The sequence below is a fragment of the Pantherophis guttatus genome, chromosome 4, assembly GCF_059756535.1.
Source record: "Pantherophis guttatus breed Tessera chromosome 4, ASM5975653v1, whole genome shotgun sequence".
Lineage (NCBI taxonomy): Eukaryota > Metazoa > Chordata > Lepidosauria > Squamata > Colubridae > Pantherophis > Pantherophis guttatus.
The window spans coordinates 72,552,019-72,570,814 of record NC_142066.1 but is presented as its reverse complement, the minus strand read 5'-3'; the positions used below and the strand labels follow the sequence as shown (position 1 = coordinate 72,570,814).

General features: G+C 37.5%; 1 protein-coding gene across 12 annotated transcripts in view; it reads right to left on the bottom strand.

The window, feature by feature from the left end:
• The window catches only part of TPK1 (thiamin pyrophosphokinase 1), a 519,294-nt gene that overhangs the window by 212,419 nt on the left and 288,079 nt on the right, over positions 1 to 18,796 (bottom strand). For all 12 annotated transcript variants that reach the window (XM_087892396.1, XM_087892395.1, XM_087892388.1 and 9 more), the window contains one exon: positions 10,631 to 10,703. In XM_087892396.1, coding sequence (XP_087748522.1) covers positions 10,631 to 10,703 — 73 coding nt within the window. The remainder of the gene's footprint in view (positions 1 to 10,630; positions 10,704 to 18,796) is intronic.

The following is an 18,796-nucleotide window of genomic DNA, read 5'->3' as shown; positions in this document are numbered from 1 at the left end:
CTGTGCTGGGAGGTGAAAAATCTGGTTCTACCATTAATTTACAGAGTATGCAGTCAACCCTACTAGCAATACAGGAAACAATGTGAAAAATGCAGGAGGTTATATCATGCATTTCTCATGAAGATATTAAGAACGATATGGGAGAAGTAAAGGGGGAGATAGGTAACTAGATGACAAAATAGGTACAATGCAGGAGATGATAACCAAAAACTAACAAAAGATAAAGTTGGTAGAGGTTAAAACGGATCATACGGAAAAAAAATTAGACATAGCAACAAGTAAAATGGTGGCAGAACATAGGGAATTGGAAGCAGCTATAATAAATTTGGAAATGGAAAAATTGGTGTTTTACTTCCACTTTCAAAATATTGTGGAACATGATTCGGCTGGAAGCGTCATGGCGAGACAGTCGGGGAAATAGTGGGCTCCAATGAACCCTGCGAAATCCCGTACTGACAAACCGCTGCTAAGGAGTCTTCGGACCAGATCAGTTTTGTAGCTACAGAGAAGAAGGAGAGGCACCCTGGAAGACCAAGAGGAACAGGCAAGTTCCTCGAAGGCCAGAGGAAACTCTCTCCGACTCGGCAGCGGAGGGGGGGGCATTGTGGCCAGCACTAAGCTGGGTAACAGGACCAAGTTTTGAGCAGGATCGGTGATTGGAACTGAGTACTGATGCCGGGTGAGTGATTGTCAGCTCATAGGCAAAAAAAGAAAAAGATTTTTAAATTGGTTAAAAGTGCCCCAGTGAAATAACAGTGGCTAATGGGTGTGGGGGAAAGGAAGGAAGAAGACTAAAGTAAAAATTTAAAGTGATAACACCCAAAAAGAAAATTGACTTTTGGACAAAAATATTTGGAGAACTTTAAAAATTAGAAGGAAAAAAACCCATAATTGGTGTGAAGAGGATTGGAAAGAAAGTAAAAAGATTTTCTTGAATGTTGGAGAAAAAACAAAGAGGAACTTAAAATTAAAGCCCTGTAATAGAGGTTTTTTATAAAAAAAAAAAGGGAGGGGGGAAACGGATTTTGCAATTTGGATTGGACCATAAATTGATTTGGGGAAATACAAAATAAAAAAAAAAAAGAAGAGAAAAAATTAGTAAAGTTTGTTAACGTGGACTGCAAACAAATGGATACTTTTTTAGGCTGCTGATTGGAATTATGGATTGTAGAGACATCTTCAGGAGAAATAAGATCATTACAATACTGAACTTTTACTTTGGAAAAAAAAACCCCTTGAACTTTGATAGTGATAACAGCTGTGGGAACTTCTAAGGAGGGTTTGTTTGTCTGCAAATGGCTTGACTTCGATGATTAAAAAAGGTGGACTACAACGGAACTTAAAATTGGAATAATATTAACCCAGAAATAACAAAATGGCGCAGGAACTTATGGAAATGATGAAAATGATGCATATTTCACTGAAAACGGAAGTAAGGGAAATAATTACAGTGTTGCTTGGAAAACCGAAATCTGATAATCCAGAAACTATGTTAGAGTACATTCAAGCTGACAAGGAAACAACGAATGAGAAGCAAGAAAGGGAGACTGAAAATAAAGAGAAAGACAAAGAGATTGACGATGAAAAATGAAATGATTATGTGGGTAATAATAATAAAAAAGAGAAGAAAACTAAGAGTAAAGGGGAAAGCTTTGCAATAGAGATTAATCTTAAAGATTACATTGGGATTAACAATGGAAAAAATAGAGAGGGTGGAAAGAGACAAAGAGGGGAAAAAAGGGTGGAATGGAAAAAATATAAAAAAATTAAATGATTACACTGTGATTAACAGTGAGACAATAAGGAAGAGGAAAAAGGGATGGAAAACAATGGAAAGTACAGGGCAAAGAAGAGTTCAGGATTTTAAAACACCAAAAAAAAAAAAAAAAAAAAAAGATGGGGGAAGAAAAAGAAGAAAATAAAAAAAACCGAAGAAAGGAAGAAAGAAATGAAAGAGGAATATGTTGTATAGATTTAGAATTAAAATATGAATTGAAGTAAGATCTATAGATACAAGAATGTTAGAAAAGGTAATAGCTGAGATTGTGATATGTGGAAGGCATTGACTGTAATAAATGAAATTAATTAAGTAAATATTAATTAAGAGCCTGGTTTAGCTCTGCAGACTAAAGCACCGTAATTAACATCCAGCTGTCTGCAATTACACCAGTTCGAATCTCCCCAGGCTCAAGGTTGACTCAGCCTTCCATTGTTTCTAAGGTAGGTAAATTGAGGACCCAGTTTGTGGGGCAATAAGCTGACTTTGTATAAATATACAAAAGTATGAAGGCTATTGTTTAACACATTGTAAGCCGCCCTGAGTCTTCGGAGAAGGGCGGCATATAAATCAAATTATATATATATATAAATAATAACGGAAAATTATATGGATGTATGAATGAACTGAAACAAGATTTAGAAATATGAATACATTTAATATATGAGATTATAACAGTTGAAATATTTTTAATTGTAACGAGGGAAATTGTAACAAGTGGAATATTTTTAAATGCAATTTTGGAATTTAATCAAAAAAAGTGGAAATGATATTGTACTATGAATTAATTAGACTTGTTGTGAAATTAGAAAGGATTAAGATATTGTTTGAAGAGGTATAAATATATATATTTGACAAAGTAATTGAAAATTAGAGTGAAGATTTAAGGAAAAGGATTGTACAAAGTAACTTGGCTTATTATTATTATTTAATAAGAAAAGATTGCTATATATGAAAAAAAAGAAAAAGAAAACAACAGAAAAGAAATGAATGATTGTAATGCTGTATAACTGATTTTTATTAAGATGTTGGATTGTATTATTTGGAATAGTTGATAATGAAAAATATTTGTGATTACAATAAGGGAATTCAAGGAAATATTAGGAATTATATTATGTTGTGAGATTTTAAATTTAAGGGGTTTAATTTAGAGATGAGAAGGGAAAAATTGAATTTTATTAAGACTACAGGTTAGGATGAAGGGAAATATTGGTCTATAAAAACTAGAGAGAATAAATACTATTGCAAAAAGGGAATATATAAAATTGTGTTGGAGATGATTAAAAATTGTTAAAATTTGTGAACTGGCCAATACTCTGTTCATAAAAAATACATTTACTTTTACTTTACTTTTATTTGATTTATATACCGCCCTACTCCCGAAGGACTCAGACAACAATAAAATCCATACATACAAAATTTAAAAAGCAGAATTAAAATCAAATTAAATAGTTTTGGCCCAGACAATTAAAACCCCAATCAATTTAAAACCAATTTTAAAATTTGAATATATAAAATACTAAAAAATATTAAAAATTAAAAATTCTTTTATAAAAGAGGGAGAAAAATAGGCCAGGCCTGCCTGGTGAAATAAAAAGGTCTTTAGAGCGCGGTGGAAGGTGTGCAGATCCGGGATCCTCCGTATCTCTGGGGGGAGCTCGTTCCAGATAGTAGGTGCCCCCACAGAGAAGGCTCTCCCCCTGGGGGCCGCCAGTCGGCATTGTTTGGCCGATGGCACCCGGAGGAGCCCCTCTCTATGGGAGCGTATACCGGCCGGAGGGAGGCTATTGGTGGTAGTAGGCAGTCCCGCAAGTACCCAGGTCCTGAGCCATGGAGCACTTTAAAGGTGGTAACCAAAACCTTGAAGCGCACCCAGAAGACCACCGGGAGCCAGTGCAGCTTGCGCAGGTGGGGTGTTACATGGGAACGCCAAGTCGCTCCCATTACCACCCGCGCGGCCGCACTCTGCGCCAGTTGGAGCCTCTGGGTGCTCCTCAATGGGAGCCCCATATAGAGAGCGTTACAATAGTCCAGGCGGGAGGTGACGAGGGCATGAGTGACCGTGCGTAAGGAGTCCCGATCCAGAAAGGGACGCAACTGGCGGATCAGGCGAACCTGATGAAAAATCCTCCTGGTCACAGCCGTCAAGTGCTCTTCTAAAGACAGCCCAAGTTGCGCGCCCTCTCCGTGGGGGCCAATGATTCGCCCCCAATAGTCAGTGATGGCACCAACTGACTATATCGGGACATCGGAAACCACAGCCACTCGGTCTTGGATGGGTTGAGCCTGAGCCTATTCCTCCCCATCCAGATCCGCACGGCCTCCAGACACCGGGACATCACTTCAAGGGCATCGTTGGGGTGGTCTGGGGTGGAGATGTACAGCTGGGTGTCATCAGCGTACTGATGGTACTTCACTCCAAAACCATGGATGATCTCGCCCAGCGGCTTCACATAAATGTTGAACAGGAGGGGCGAGAGGACCGACCCTTGCAGCACCCCGCATATGAGGGGCCTCGGGGTCGACCTCTGCCCCCCCTGTCAACACAAACTGCAACTGGTCAGAGAGAAAGGAGGAGAACCACTGCAACACAGTGCCTCCCACCCCTAACTCTTCCAACCGGTGCAGGGAAGGCTTCTTGAGGAGAGGCCTCACCACCGCCTCTTTCAAGGCAGCGGGAAAGTCACCCTCACCCAACGAAGCATTTATAATCCCCTAGAGCCAGCCTCGTGTCACTTCCCAGGAAGCCGGCATTAACCAGGAAGGACACGGGTCCAATAAACAAGTGGTCGCGTTCAGTCTGCCAGAATCCTGTCCACATCCTCGGGGGTCACAGGATCAAACTCATCCCAGATAACATTCTCAAGACCTGCCCCAGTCCCTCCCCCTGAGACTACCCAGTTGGAGTCCAGATCTTCCCGAATCTGAGTGATTTTGTCATACAGATACTGAACAAAATCCTTGGCTCTACCCTCCAAGGGGTCCTCCCGCGCTTCCTGGTGGAGCAGGGAGCGGGTCACTCTAAAGAGGGCGGCCGGGAGGTTATCTGATGATGCAATAAGAGCAGCAAAATAACTACATTTCGCTGCTTTTATCACCACTAGGTAATTCCTAATATGGGATCTTACTAGTGTCCGGTCAGATTCAGAAAGACTGGCCCTCCAACTACCCTCTAGGCGTCTTTTCCGGCGCTTCAACTCCCTCAGCTCCTCGGTGAACCAAGAAGCCAATTGAGATCGGCGCCGGGTCAGAGGCCGCAAAGGCACGACCCGATCCAGAGCTCCAGCGGCCGCCCTATCCCTATTGTATGTTTGGTTGTGTGTTTGTGTAAAAAATAATAAAAAAACTTTTATAAAAAAATATATTGTGGAACGCAAAGAAGAAGAACTCCCCAAACTAATGGCTGAACTCTTGGAAGAACCATTACAAAAAAGTAAACAGGAGCTGGAAAATGAAATTGATGAAGCATACAGGATTCATACGAATTATGCACAGAAGAATAAACTTCTGAGAGAAGTTCATGTTAAATTTGTGAGGAAAAAAACCAGGGGTGAAGTATATAGCAAAACAAGAGAAGACCTCCTGATGTATAAGGAAAAGGAGATCATAGCATTAAAACAGATCCTGAAAAGAATAAGGGAATAGAGACGAAGCTACCACTTTCTTTCCACACAGTTGTTAAAATATAGAGTGATGTTCCGATGACTCATCCCGGAGGGAATATAATAACATGGCAGGAGAAGAAATTCCGGATTGACACCTTGGAAAAGGCACAGGAATTTTACGACCACTATATAAGTGGGGAGGACAAACAGGATAGTAGGGAGGAAGGAGAAAGTAAAAGCCAAGAAGATCAAATATCTTAGGAAAAAAATCATGGAGCAAAATATAAGAGACCAGAAGGAAACAGAAGGTCAGGTGAGAAAAGGAGCCAGAACAGCATGGACTGTGAACAGAACAAGGAGAGGACCAAGACCAACACTAATAGATAAATAACAAGATGGAAAATGAAATAAAGATGCTGTCATTAAACATAAACGGCATCAATTCACCCATTAAATGTAAACAAATACTGACAAGACTACAAAAAGAAAAGATGGATATCATTTGCCTCCAGGAGGTACACATTAAAGAAAAGCATAATCATCTTATAAAATGTCCCAAATTAGGGGAATTACATGTGGCGCTGGCACAAAACAAGAAAAAAGGGATCGCTGTATATATAAAAGATTGACTAAACTCCAGAAAAATATTTAGTGACAAAGATGGAAGCATTTTAATAACGGAAATAACTACAAATTACAAGACAATCATTCTAGTGATAATGTATGTGTCAAACACAAAACAAGAAAAATTTTATAACAAATTACATAGGAATTTGTACCATGAATACCATGAAGAAGAATAAATATAAAAGACAAAAATTACCTAGTATGTTCTTCGAGTTGATGAAAGAGCTAAATTTAAGAGATGTGTGAAGACAATTGAACCCAGAGAAAAAACAATATACCTTCTTCTCCCACTCTCATAACTTGTGATCATGCATAGATATGGCCTGGATGAACCCAGAATTGATTAACAAATTAGAAGAGATAGATATAATGCCAAACACTTGGATGGATCATAGTCCCTTAATATTAAAATGGAAAGGTAGGGAGAAAAAAAGGAGATGGACCTTAGATCAAAGAATTATAATAGAAAAATCGTATAAGCAGACAATGGAAAGGGAATTAAATTATTCCTTTAAGGAAAATAGAAATGAATGTAACAGAACTTATGGGACACTGCCAAAACATATATGAGGGGAATATCTATAGCGTATGTGGTAAGGAGAAATAAAGAGAAAAGGGAACAACAGGCATCAATACTGGAGAATCTCAAAAAGCTAGAATTAGCCCTACAGAAAGAACCCCAGAATGAGAAAATTATAGAGGAAATAGATTTAATGAAGCATAAAATCAATATATTACAACAGGAGGCAATGATATGTAATATAAAATTGGCAAAAAAATTACTTTGAAACAGCAAATAAACCAGGAAGATGTTTAGCCCACAAATTGAAAAAAGAAAAAGCTAAAAAATTGATACATCATTTTTTTTTTAAATTTTGATTTATATGCCGCCCTTCTCCGGAGACTCAGAGTGGTTTACAATGCGTTAAGCAATTTACAAGATGAACATGAAAATTTGCATTATAAGATTGATGAGAAAAAAAAAACATTATTCAAAAGTACTTTCAGACACCATATTGCCAAGAAAATATTGCAGAAGAAAACATTATAAAATATTTACGGGAGAGAAATTTGCCAGATGTACTGGAGGAAGATAGGGAAATGTTGAACGACAAAATTACCTTAATAGAGTTGAAAGAGGCAATCAAAAAGCAAAATAATAATAATAATAAAACCCCAGGGCCAGATGGAATTCCGGTGGAATTATATAAAACATTTCAAGAATCTTTAGAAGAAATTATGTTGGAAATATCTAATGAGGTATTGGAGAGAGCTAAAATGCCAAACTCGTGGACAAAGAAATACATAACATTAATCCCAAAAGAAAATACAGACAATCAACACATCCAAAATTATAGACCAATCTTGCTGTTAAATGCCGATTACAAAATTTTGGCAACAAGAATGGCAGAAAGACTAAAAATAATACCAAATAAAATTATTCATTCGGATCAAAATGGGTTTTTACCCAAACGACAAATTAAAAACAATACAAGAATTATCATGAGTATATTAGAGTATTAGGAATCCCACCATGAAAGACAATTGGCATTAATTTGGTGGATGCACAGAAGGCGTTCGACAACTTGAATTGGCAATTTTTAACTGTTCAGTTAATTGGGATGAAATTTGGTGAAAAATTTATAGAAATGATTAAGGTAATTTATTCAAATCAAACTGCCAGAATTATGGTAAATGGAGACCTAATGGAAAAAGTCAATATAAATAAAGGGGTTAGGCAAGGTTGTCCATTATCTCCGCTCTTATTCATTCTTTCATTAGAAGTTTTATTGATTCAGATAAGGGGAAATAAGGAAATGAAAGGGTTAAAAATTAAAAAAGAGGAATACAAAACATAGGCCTTTGCAGACGATATGGTGATCATAATAGAGGACCCTTTGGAAATGGGAGAAGTGCTACTACAGGAAATAGAGAAATTCGGCATAGTCGTGGGCTTAAAAATAAACAAAAATAAAACAAAGATACTCACTAAAAATCTTACGAAAGGCCAAAGTAAGAAATTAGAGAAGAAATTAGGAATTCAAATTGGAAAAAAGGTAAAGTATTTGGGTATTTGGATAACGGCAAATTCAAAAAGATTTAGAGAGTTGGGCGAAATTACAAATATCATTGATTGGAAGAATTGCTACTATAAAGATGAATATTCTACTAAAAATTTTATATTTATTTCAAAAGGTACCTATAAAATTGGGGAAAAACTTTTTTGAAAAACTGAATAAAATTATTAGTAAGTTCATATGGTTGGGGAAAAAGCCCAGAATTAAATTAAAACTCTTATAAGATTCTAGAAATAAGGGTGGCTTTGGCCACCCTTAAAAAGATTGGGAACTTTATCATCAAGCTGCAGTAATATCATGGCTCAAAGAATGGATAAATTTAAAAAATGGAAGAACACTAACGATTGAGGGGCACGATTTACAGAGGGGTTGGCATGCCTTTATTTGGGAGGGAAAGAACAAAGCCCACCCATATTTTCAAAGACATCAGATAAGAGAAGTATTGTTAGAAATCTGGATGAAGATTAAAAGAATTTTTTATACAAAAGTTCCAAGATGAATATTGATGATGGAAGCCTTGATCTACCCCAATTTAATTGACTTAAACAAAATAGTAACCTATAAAGAGTTGTTAGATGGACAAGGAAATTTGAAGTCTAAACAAGAATTATTAGAGGAAGGAATCGAAGTAGATTGGTGGCCTTATTTACAGATCCAAACAAAATATAAAAAAGACTTAGAATTATATGGATTTCAAAATGGACAACAAGAAATGGATAAAATATTAACAGGGACAGATGAAAAGATAATTACCAAAATGTATAATTGTCTCCTCAAATTTAAAATGGAAGAGGAAACGGTGAAGGAAACAATGATAATTTGGATGAAAAATTTTGGATACAACATAGAATTGGAGTATTGGGAAAAAATATGGGGAACAAATTATAAAATGACGTTGTCGGCTGCCTATAAAGAAAATACTTATAAAATGTTCTATATGTGGCATTTACCGCCAATGAGATTAGCCAAGATGTCTCCAAACAATCCACTGCACTGTTGGAAATGTAACCATTCACAAGGGACATACTATCAAATGTGGTGGACATGTCCCAAAGCAAGAGACTACTGGTTAAAAATAAAAAAAATGATTGGAGGAAATGACTGTGGAAAAAATTGATATAAAATCTGAATTATTTTTGTTAGGGATTATAAAAGAAAAAATGAGTAAAGAAATTCAATACCTCATACTCCACATAATTACAGACGCCAGAATTTCATTTGCCTGAAACTGGAAACAACAACATGCTCCAACAAACACGATTATAAAAAAGGTGCTGGAGTGCGCAGAATCAAATAAGCTAACAATGGAACTTAAGGACAGAGAGGAAACTATTTATTATGAAACATGGAATAGATGGTATGATTGGCTGGAAAAGGAATCTAAAATTAATGGATAGTGTATAGCAAAAGAGAAGATATTATAATGAAATGTTATATTTAATGTGTATAGGTATGTATATAAAATGTATTGATTATCTGAATAAGTATGTAACAAGAAAGCTGAAAGATAAATTGGATATTGCTAAAAATGCTGGTATTGGAAAGCTGTAAAAGTGTAACTAAGATTTAAAAGATGTAGACGTTGAATAAAAACAATTTTAAAAAAAGAAATGAATTAACCGTTTTCTAACAGTAATGTTTTTTTTTTCTAATTAAAAGTTAATGGTTTTAAACAATCTGTTCCCTCTTCCATCTTCATGAAAGAGAATTCAATATTATTTTTATTACAAGATTTAAAGAACTATTTTTATTCTCAGAACAGGACCTGAGATGATGGATAAGATAAATTGTGTGTCTCAATTTTAACATAAATCTGTGATCAACAGTATCTGAAGGGAAGAGAAGTTTCCACAGGTATTATTAAGGAAATATAGATGGGTACATTAAAGAATATATGGATTTCTGAAATTTACAATATAGGGCTACTAAACAGAAATACATAACTGATGTCCAAAGATTAAGAATAGCAGCCACTGACCAAAGGTAATGACAGGTGGTTGCTGAAACAGCTTTGTATTTCCAGGGAATTTTGGTTGAGCATCTTCTGTACTTTCTAATTTCCTTTCTCTTTCTCTCACTCTAATTTTGTGAAGGAAGGAAGAATAAAAGGAAAAATGTTGTTTTGGTGCAATCTATTTCAAATACTACTTTGAACTCTATCTCCACCACTGTGCCTAATAAATGTCTTAACTAGCTCCTGAGCTCCTGGTCAATGTTAAATGCCACTATCTCTGGCATTTAAAGTGGTACATTGAGGTCCTGCCCTTTTTGGGTCCAACCCATGATGTCCAAAGACTGTTTTTGTTGTGAGCTTCTGAGTAATTATTATTAATCAAGAAATGAATCCTTTTACGTTTCCTTTGCTTTAAACAAGGTAAATACTTTAAATGCAACTTTACCCTTTCTTTCTCTTCATAATAGTTTTCTATCTATCTGTCCTGAGCCTTTTCCATGTAAATTTCTCTGTGCTTCAGTCAATAAAGAAACAGAGCTTATGCTACTAGAGAAAGAGTTCTGTTACCTTTTTAAAAGAATTTACTTACCTTCTCTATATAATATTCTTTTACTTCAGGTAAAATAGAGTCAAAGTCCCCACTGATATAATCAGGCAGAAAACTGAAAGAAAAATAATAATATTCCATCAATTCTTTTTAATAAAAGCATTACATTTAGAAATATCAAATATTAACAAAGAGCAATAGTGAGTGAGTGTAAAACCATTGAAATAGCAGCAGCATCTAGAATTAACATCAGATTAATAGCTACACATTTCTAATTTAATTTTCTAATGAATATATTACGTTGTAACAATTTGCATAGATGTTGAGATACGCTAGACTCATAACTGGGAAGAGAAGTATAGTAACTGTAAGCAGGAAGCAGATCATCTTGACCCAAGCTGATTTCCAAATGAAATTTTCAGTGAAACTGTCTTGCGTGGCATCCTAGATAATTTGGAAGGCCTGAATGCTAGTCCTTTTGACCTATTAGCAGCTTTTAATAATATCAAGCATGATATTTTTCTTGATAGTTTAATCAGATAGATTTCTGATGGTATCACTTGGAGACAGAAGGAAAGAGATATTCTTCAAAACTCAATATTGTATAATGTGTCTCGTGGCTCAATTTTATGAACAATGCTCTTTAATATCAATATGAAACGGATGGGGGGATGGATAAGGTAACAATCTTCAGTAAAATGTGGCTTCTCCAAAAAACTATCTGCAAGTAATTAATTGCATGGAAGATAATAAATTGAAAGTGAATCACAAGAAGATATAGGTACTAGTTGTAAGGAGCCAATATACAACAAAGTTGGTACATTTTTTCTCTTCTGAATACACATTTTCATAAAAGAAAATCAGAAGGAATTTAAACAATAACCAACATAATCACTTTTCAGATTCAGCGACAAACCAAGAATATTCCTTCCTGGAAGAAAATTATCTGTGGTATTAGTATTTTTTAACATGCTTTTCAGTTCAGAAATGTTAATTATTAAAGAATTAAGTAACAAGATTGGTCTCAGCAAGAAATCCAAGTTACCTTATTATAAGATTATCAAAAAAAAATTGCAACTATTACCATTTTTTTCCAAATACAAAATGTTGATTATGATTCTGAAGCACTACACACCTCAAGAACACGTTTCTCTCTATATGATAATCCCCATGGACCAATCACTGGAGGATGTTCATCTACAACTGCTGAATATTAATCTTGTGAAAACTTGGAAGATGTTTCATGCATTATATGCTGAGCTGATCCCTTTAAAAGATTATAACACACCATTTTGAATACACTTTTAATTATGGCTTCCATAATTTCCAATATTTCTGGTTTCAATTCATTTATTTTAATGCAAGTCACTGAGACAACTGGTATTGAGCATTAAACTGTAAGTTTAACAATAAATATGCACTGCCCTTCCTTGCAAATATTAATTAATGATATTAATTATATCTTGTATTGCAGTACTTTTTAGAAATGCTGTGTTTTTTCAGCCTAGACCTTATTCAGAATCTGCATATCCTCCTTATAATTCACAGCATTTATGTAGCAAGAGAAGGCAAAAAAATAACAGTAATCAATTTTGTGAGACATTTTGTCCATGCATTGAATATTGTGAAATGGCAAAACCTGCTCTTTACTTACCACAATGAACTACCAAAAAGTATAGGAAATTTATAGAGTACTGGGGCCAAAGAACTGAAACCAGAAAGAGAAATTAGGGTAGTCCACACAAGAAAAAATATTGAAATACTGAAGCCTAAAACTTATTTCCTTAATACCAGAATATAAATTGCTCTTCTTGTTTTTCATAACTTCACTGAATTACAGAGCAAGATGGAATTTGATGGATATCATTGCATTTCATAGGTTCCAAAGCAAACATACTTTCACTTAAGAATTAACACAATGTACACATACCAGGATCTGCCATCCTAAAACAGAAATTACAATAGTGACATTAAGTATTGAATTAGGATTAAAATGCAGGTAGTCCTTGTTTAACAACCACTCATTCAGTGACTGTTCAAAATTATGATTGTGCTGAATGATTGATTGCTCTTCATATTTATGGTAACCACAGTGTCCTGCAGTCACGATTTGCAAACTTCTCTACTAGCTTCCAACAAAGAAAGTCAAGAGGGATGTTGCAGGAAGACACAATTACATGAGGCCCTCATTTAGTGACCCATGTTATCCTCACTTAATAGCAATTAGCATTTAGAATTATATACCGCTTCACAGTGCTTTACAGCCCTCTCTAAGCGGTTTACCCATGTTATCCTCACTTAATAGCAATTAGCACTTAGAATTATATACCGCTTCACAGTGCTCTACAGCCCTCTCTAAGCGGTTTACAGAGTCAGCATATTGCCCCCAACAATCTAGGTCCTCATGTTAAACAGGATTGCCTGAACTGTTGTTGCTAAGTGGAGTGGTCAGACTTTTTTTCATTCATGACCAACTGCTTAATGATGAATTTTCCAGTGCCAATTAGAATAATTAAGTAAGAATTACATACGCCGGTAACAATGAAATACAGAGTTTGATTTTTTAAAAGCCAAAACCATTTAAACCCTTTAAAAACCATTTTAAGCATCAATACTTATGTGTCAATATTTTATTTAACTACATACTTTTGCCATCTAGCTTTTCTTGTCATTGGATATGATTACACATCTGCCTTAATGCACTGAAACAGTAACAGACAAAGTAACACATAAAATGCTGTTGAGATTGCATCAATAGCTTTAAAAAGCCTCATAAGTAGAAGATCGGTTAATGTTTCTCTTCTCTTTTCAATATCATATGGAATAATTGGTTGCCAGGAACTGAAAGAACTGTTTGTGAGGTAACAGTTATCAAGATGTATTTGTTTTTTAGACTGTCAAAAGATAATCAGTTATTTGCTGTTTACTTAACTACAGTGGTACCTTGATACTCATCTGCTTTGAAACTCATCAAATTTGGTACTTAAAGCATTTTGCTGTGAAAAATTTGTCCCAATTTGTTTTGCACTCAATGCATAAGCTGGAACTTGTTACTGTTGGCTTCCTTGTGACTCACTACATTATTTCTTATGTTTGGTTCTTTGTCTGGTACTCATCATTTTTGGTATCTCATCACACCTCCCGGAACCAATTCATGATGAGAACTGAGGTATCACTGAATACTGTATTTTATAAATTAGTCATTCAAATAGAATATAAGCTCCATGATTTTATAGTGTTTCCTTTCTCTTAATGGAGATGAAATATTTTATTTTCTAAATTATGATTTTTTTTCTTTAAGTACTATTTATCATCTTAGTGGGGCTAATTGAATTATCACTGGACTACTGCTTCAAAATGCCAGTCGGAGGTCAGGATTCAAAGAGGAATGTTAAGTGTAGAAATGTTCTCAAAGATATTCTCATTGAAAAACAATTTGTCAAATCTCCTGGAAAGTTACTGCAAAATGCAACACAACCTTCAGCTGTGGTTGTTTTGAGAAACAGAAGAAGCTGCTACTGTAGTTAAGGGGCCAAAAAGCTGCATTTCATGTCTAAAAAATGGTGCTCTGATCTTTCTGTCAGAGAATGAGAGAGAAGCCTCCATTGCCTCTTTGGTGGATATTACTAATCTTTTCCTATTTTGGTTTTAGTTCTTTCTCATTGCTAGTAAAAAGTATCCCTAAAAGTTAATGATCCATCATGTCTGAGATTCATAATGCTAGCAAACAAACAAAAAAGACCCATGGGCATTTTATTCTGTTTTAAACCTATAATAACATCTCTCTTAAATATATGTCATCTTGCAGTAAACAACACAAGAACTGTTGTGTTGAGATTTTTAATTTACTTTAATCATCTTACTTGGTATTTTACATCAATTTATAAATTTTATGAATACTGGCATGGCTTGCACAATCTATTCTCCCCACAATTAGTATTTACAAAGATACATTGCACGTTATATAGATAGCATTGTGGAGATGCTTTTAGAAACTGGCTGAAGCATGCAGAAATTAAAGTAAGCAAATTCTTCTTTAAGTTGAGCTTGACTCCTGGAAACTTTATGGACATGTTATGCAATTTCTTTGGCAACAACAGGAAAATGGTTTATTATTTTCTTTTTCCAAGGTTAGCTTTTAACCTTGATATTCCCAGGAAGCTTTCTATCCAAGTACTAACCAGGCTTGATCCAGTGGTGGGTTGCTCCCAGTTTACATCGGTTCTATAGAACTGGTAGTAACACCCACTGACCCTGACATCACCAAAACGCTTCTGCACATGCGCAGAAGAGTGTGCACGTGTGCGAGCAAAGTGTGTGCACGGCTCCATTGCGAACTGATAGTAAAGGTAAGTAGAACCCACCCCTGGCTTGATCTTAATCAACTTCCTAGTTCATCCTGACAAATCAACATGCACAAGAGTATAATGTATAAATAAGTATCATACATAGAATTTCTATTTATAGATCAAATCAATGTGCTTTCAGCTACTTTGGCATTTATAAGCCACAAAGTCAATATATATTTATTGGGAAAGTCCTTGCAGAAATGCAATCAATAACTATTGGCTCACAATGCTAAGCCAATATTGATTTCAATCAATCCAGAACCAGACTTTCAGAGTAATCCTGCTCCTTCAGTCAAATCTTAATTTATTTTCTGTTTTGTTTTTTGCTGAAAACATAAGAGACATCTTGCAGAAGAAAAATAACTGACTAACTATAGAATATATTTTAAATTGATTGTAAATGTATATTTTGTGAATTGCACATAGTATTATGAATTAACTGGTGTTTGGTACCTGAGTTTTTTGCTTTTTTAAATTTGCTTTGAATTTATGTTTATAGGATGTTTTATTTGAATTGGTAGGGCCTGTTTTACTGTATCTCACTGGTTTGTTATTGATATATATATATTAATTTTTTTGATGAGGTTTCAAAATTTATTTTTTTATTTAGTTATTTTTTGAGTGGTCTACTAATGGGAGAAGATGGTAGGGAAACAATGAGCAGCCGGGAAAAAGCAGAGCTGCTTAATTCATTCTTTGCATCTGTTTTTACACGAAAAGAAAAAGTAGCACAAAAACAGAAGCATAAAAGACTAGAAATACAAATTAAAATAGGTGAGAAAATGGTAAGACTACACCTGTCCACCCTAGACATGTTCAAATCACCACCAGAGTTTTGAAGGAGCTGGCAGGCATGATCTCGGAAACATTGAAACATATCTTTCAAAGATCTGGAGAACCAGAGGACTGCAGAGGACTGAAAAAAGGCTGATGTTGTTCTCATCTTCAGAAAAGGGAAGAAATGAATCCAGGACACTATAGACCAATCAACCTGACATTAATATCTGGGAAGATCCTGGAAAAGATAATCAAGTAACACCTTGAAGCAAGCAAAGTTGTAACCAGAAGCCAATATAGGTTTGTCAAAAAAAATTCATTCTTTGAAATAAAGACACTAAATTAGTGAACCACAGCAAAATGTGGACAAATTATATTGATTTCAGTAAGGCATTTGTCAAAGTAGATCACAGCCTACTTATTAATAAATTAGAAAAATATGGGATTGACAGCATCACCACCAGATGGATTTATAACTGGCTGACAAACCACTCTCAACATGTAGTCCTTATGGACCTATATCTACATGGAGGTAAGTAATCAGTGGAGACACCAGGTTTCTGTTTTAGGTGGATTACTCTTCAATATCTTCATAAATGATTTAGATGAGGGACTAGAAGAGAAGCCATAACCTACTACTTGATAAGAAGAAAATGTGGGTTAGACAGCATCACCACCAGATGGATTTGTAACTGGATCACCAACTGCACTCAGTGTGTAGTCCTCAATGGAACTGCATCTACATGGAGAGATGTGTGCAGTGAGGTAGTGCGGTACTGCAAGGCTCTGTTTTTAGGCCCAATTCTCTTCAACATCTTCATCAATGATTTGAACAAGGAGATAGATGGGGAACCCATCAAATTTGCAGATGACACCAAACTGGCAGGAATAGCCAACATCCCAGAAGAGAGGCTTAAGATCCAGAAGAATCTTAACAGTCTGTTCTGTCCCCGTCTCACACATGCACACAGTCAGCCAGGAGTTAAATAAAACTTGTAGACAATAAATTCCTTTGATAACAGGATTGGCAGCAACCCAGTAGCTGCTTGCCAAGAACTTTACTCACAGAGAATCAAAACAAATACACAAAGCCACAGAATTGTCAAGTCCAGTCTGTATTAAATCCAAGGCAGGCAGATAACGTAGTTTCAGAGATACAATGTGACTCACTAGTTGTTTAGTTTTGTCCGTCACAGAGCCTGAATGGCCACCACACCCCCTTTTATCCCCTATAGGGTGTGGTCCAGTGACTCAGCTTAATCTCTGGCACGCCCCCTTTTCTGCTGCATGCGCTTGTCTCTCCGACGCTGGCATGGATCCACCAAGACTTATCTTCGTCACTGTCCAACTGCGACTGCTCGGCGATACCTGGCTCCTGGCCAATCTCTTCTCCTTTGGGAGACACCTGAGGCATTGCCAGAGAGGAGGGTCCTGGAGAGGGATGCCTGGCCAACTCCTCTCTTTCACTTTCGGAGCCTTCTCCCTCTGATATGACGGGCTCGGGGTCACAACACAGTCTTGAACATAGGGCCGTATCCCACAAATGAAATTCAGTGGTGAGAATAGCGTTGGTACCTACCTGATACGCTCCTTCTCTGGCTGGTGGGCACGGCAGTCAGGATGGGAGGTGACACGGGTGTGAGCTGTTTAGGACCGAGTCTGCAGAGGAAATGAAGCCCCGCCTCCCTGCTCCAGGAGTCAGTTTTGAGACGAGGAATCCAATGCAGACTGGCGTGTCTAGAGGAAACAAAGGAAGAAATAGAGGTAAGTGCATCCCACCCACCCCCGAGGATTTCCACGGACCGGGGACGGCCCGAAAGGGAGGGGCTGACTGCCGTGCCCACCAGCCAGAGAAGGAGCGTATCAGGTAGGTACCAACGCTCATTCTCCTGTCAGGGTGGTCACGGCAGTCAGGATGGGACATACCCAAGCTCTGTGTCCTGTCGGGAGGGAAGGCCGGTCCTGGACTTAAGAAGCCTGATGGACCTGTTGGAGGACCCTCCTGCCAAATGCTGCATCCGCCGAGGCATAAGCGTCCAGGCGATAGTGTCTGATGAAGGCAGTAGGAGAGGCCCACGTGGCCGCCTGACAGATCTCCTCTACTGGGGCTCTAGTCGACCAGGCCGCCAAAGTCGCGGCGCTCCTCGTGGAGTGGGCAGTGATGCCCCGAGGTACCGGCAGTGATAGAGAAATGTAAGCCGCTGAGATGCAGGCTCTAAGCCAACAACCCAAGGTCACTGAAGAGATCTTGGCTCCCAACGAAGAGGGAAGGAAGGACACAAAGAAGGCATCCGTTTGTCTGATGGAAGAAGTACGAGCCAGATAAATCTTGACGGCACGTCGCACGTCCAAAGTGTGCCAATCCTGTTCCAAACGATGTCGAGGGCGAGGACAGAAGTTTGGTAAAATCAACTCTTGGGATCTGTGGAATAAGGAGTTCACCTTCGGGACGAACAAAGGGTCTAGCCTGAGGACAACCCTGTCCGGGTAAAAGGTGCAGAGCTCCTTGCGAACCGACAGTGAGTTCAACTCTGAGATCCTTCAAGCGGATGTTACAGCCACTAAAGGGGCCACTTTCAGAGAGAGAAAACGGAGGGATACCTCCCTCAATGGCTCGAAGGGAGGTTTTGTAAGAGCAGAAAGGACCCTTGGTAGGTCCCACGTTGGGAAACGACGAACCGGAGGAGGGCGGACGTTAGAGGTGCCCCTTAAGAACTGGCGAACCAGGGGGTGACGAGAAACAGAATCTCTCGAACCACAGGAAAGAACAGAAGAGAGCGCTGCCACCTGGCGACGCAGTGTATTAGGGGAGAGGCCCGACACAAATCCCTCATGTAGAAACTCCAAGACATGTTCCAAGGAAGCGGAGGTTAGTAACTGGTGACGCTTCCGACACCAGGCCGAGAAAGAACACCAGGTGGCCTCATAAATCCTGGTAGTAGAGTCCCGTCTGGATGCCTGGATGAGGTTGATGACACCTTGGTGTGAACGGACATCCGAGGCCGGAATGCGTTTTTGCAACTGTTTAAGCCAGAGGATCGAAGCTCTATTAAAAAAGGAGGCCGCAGAGGATGCTTGGGTA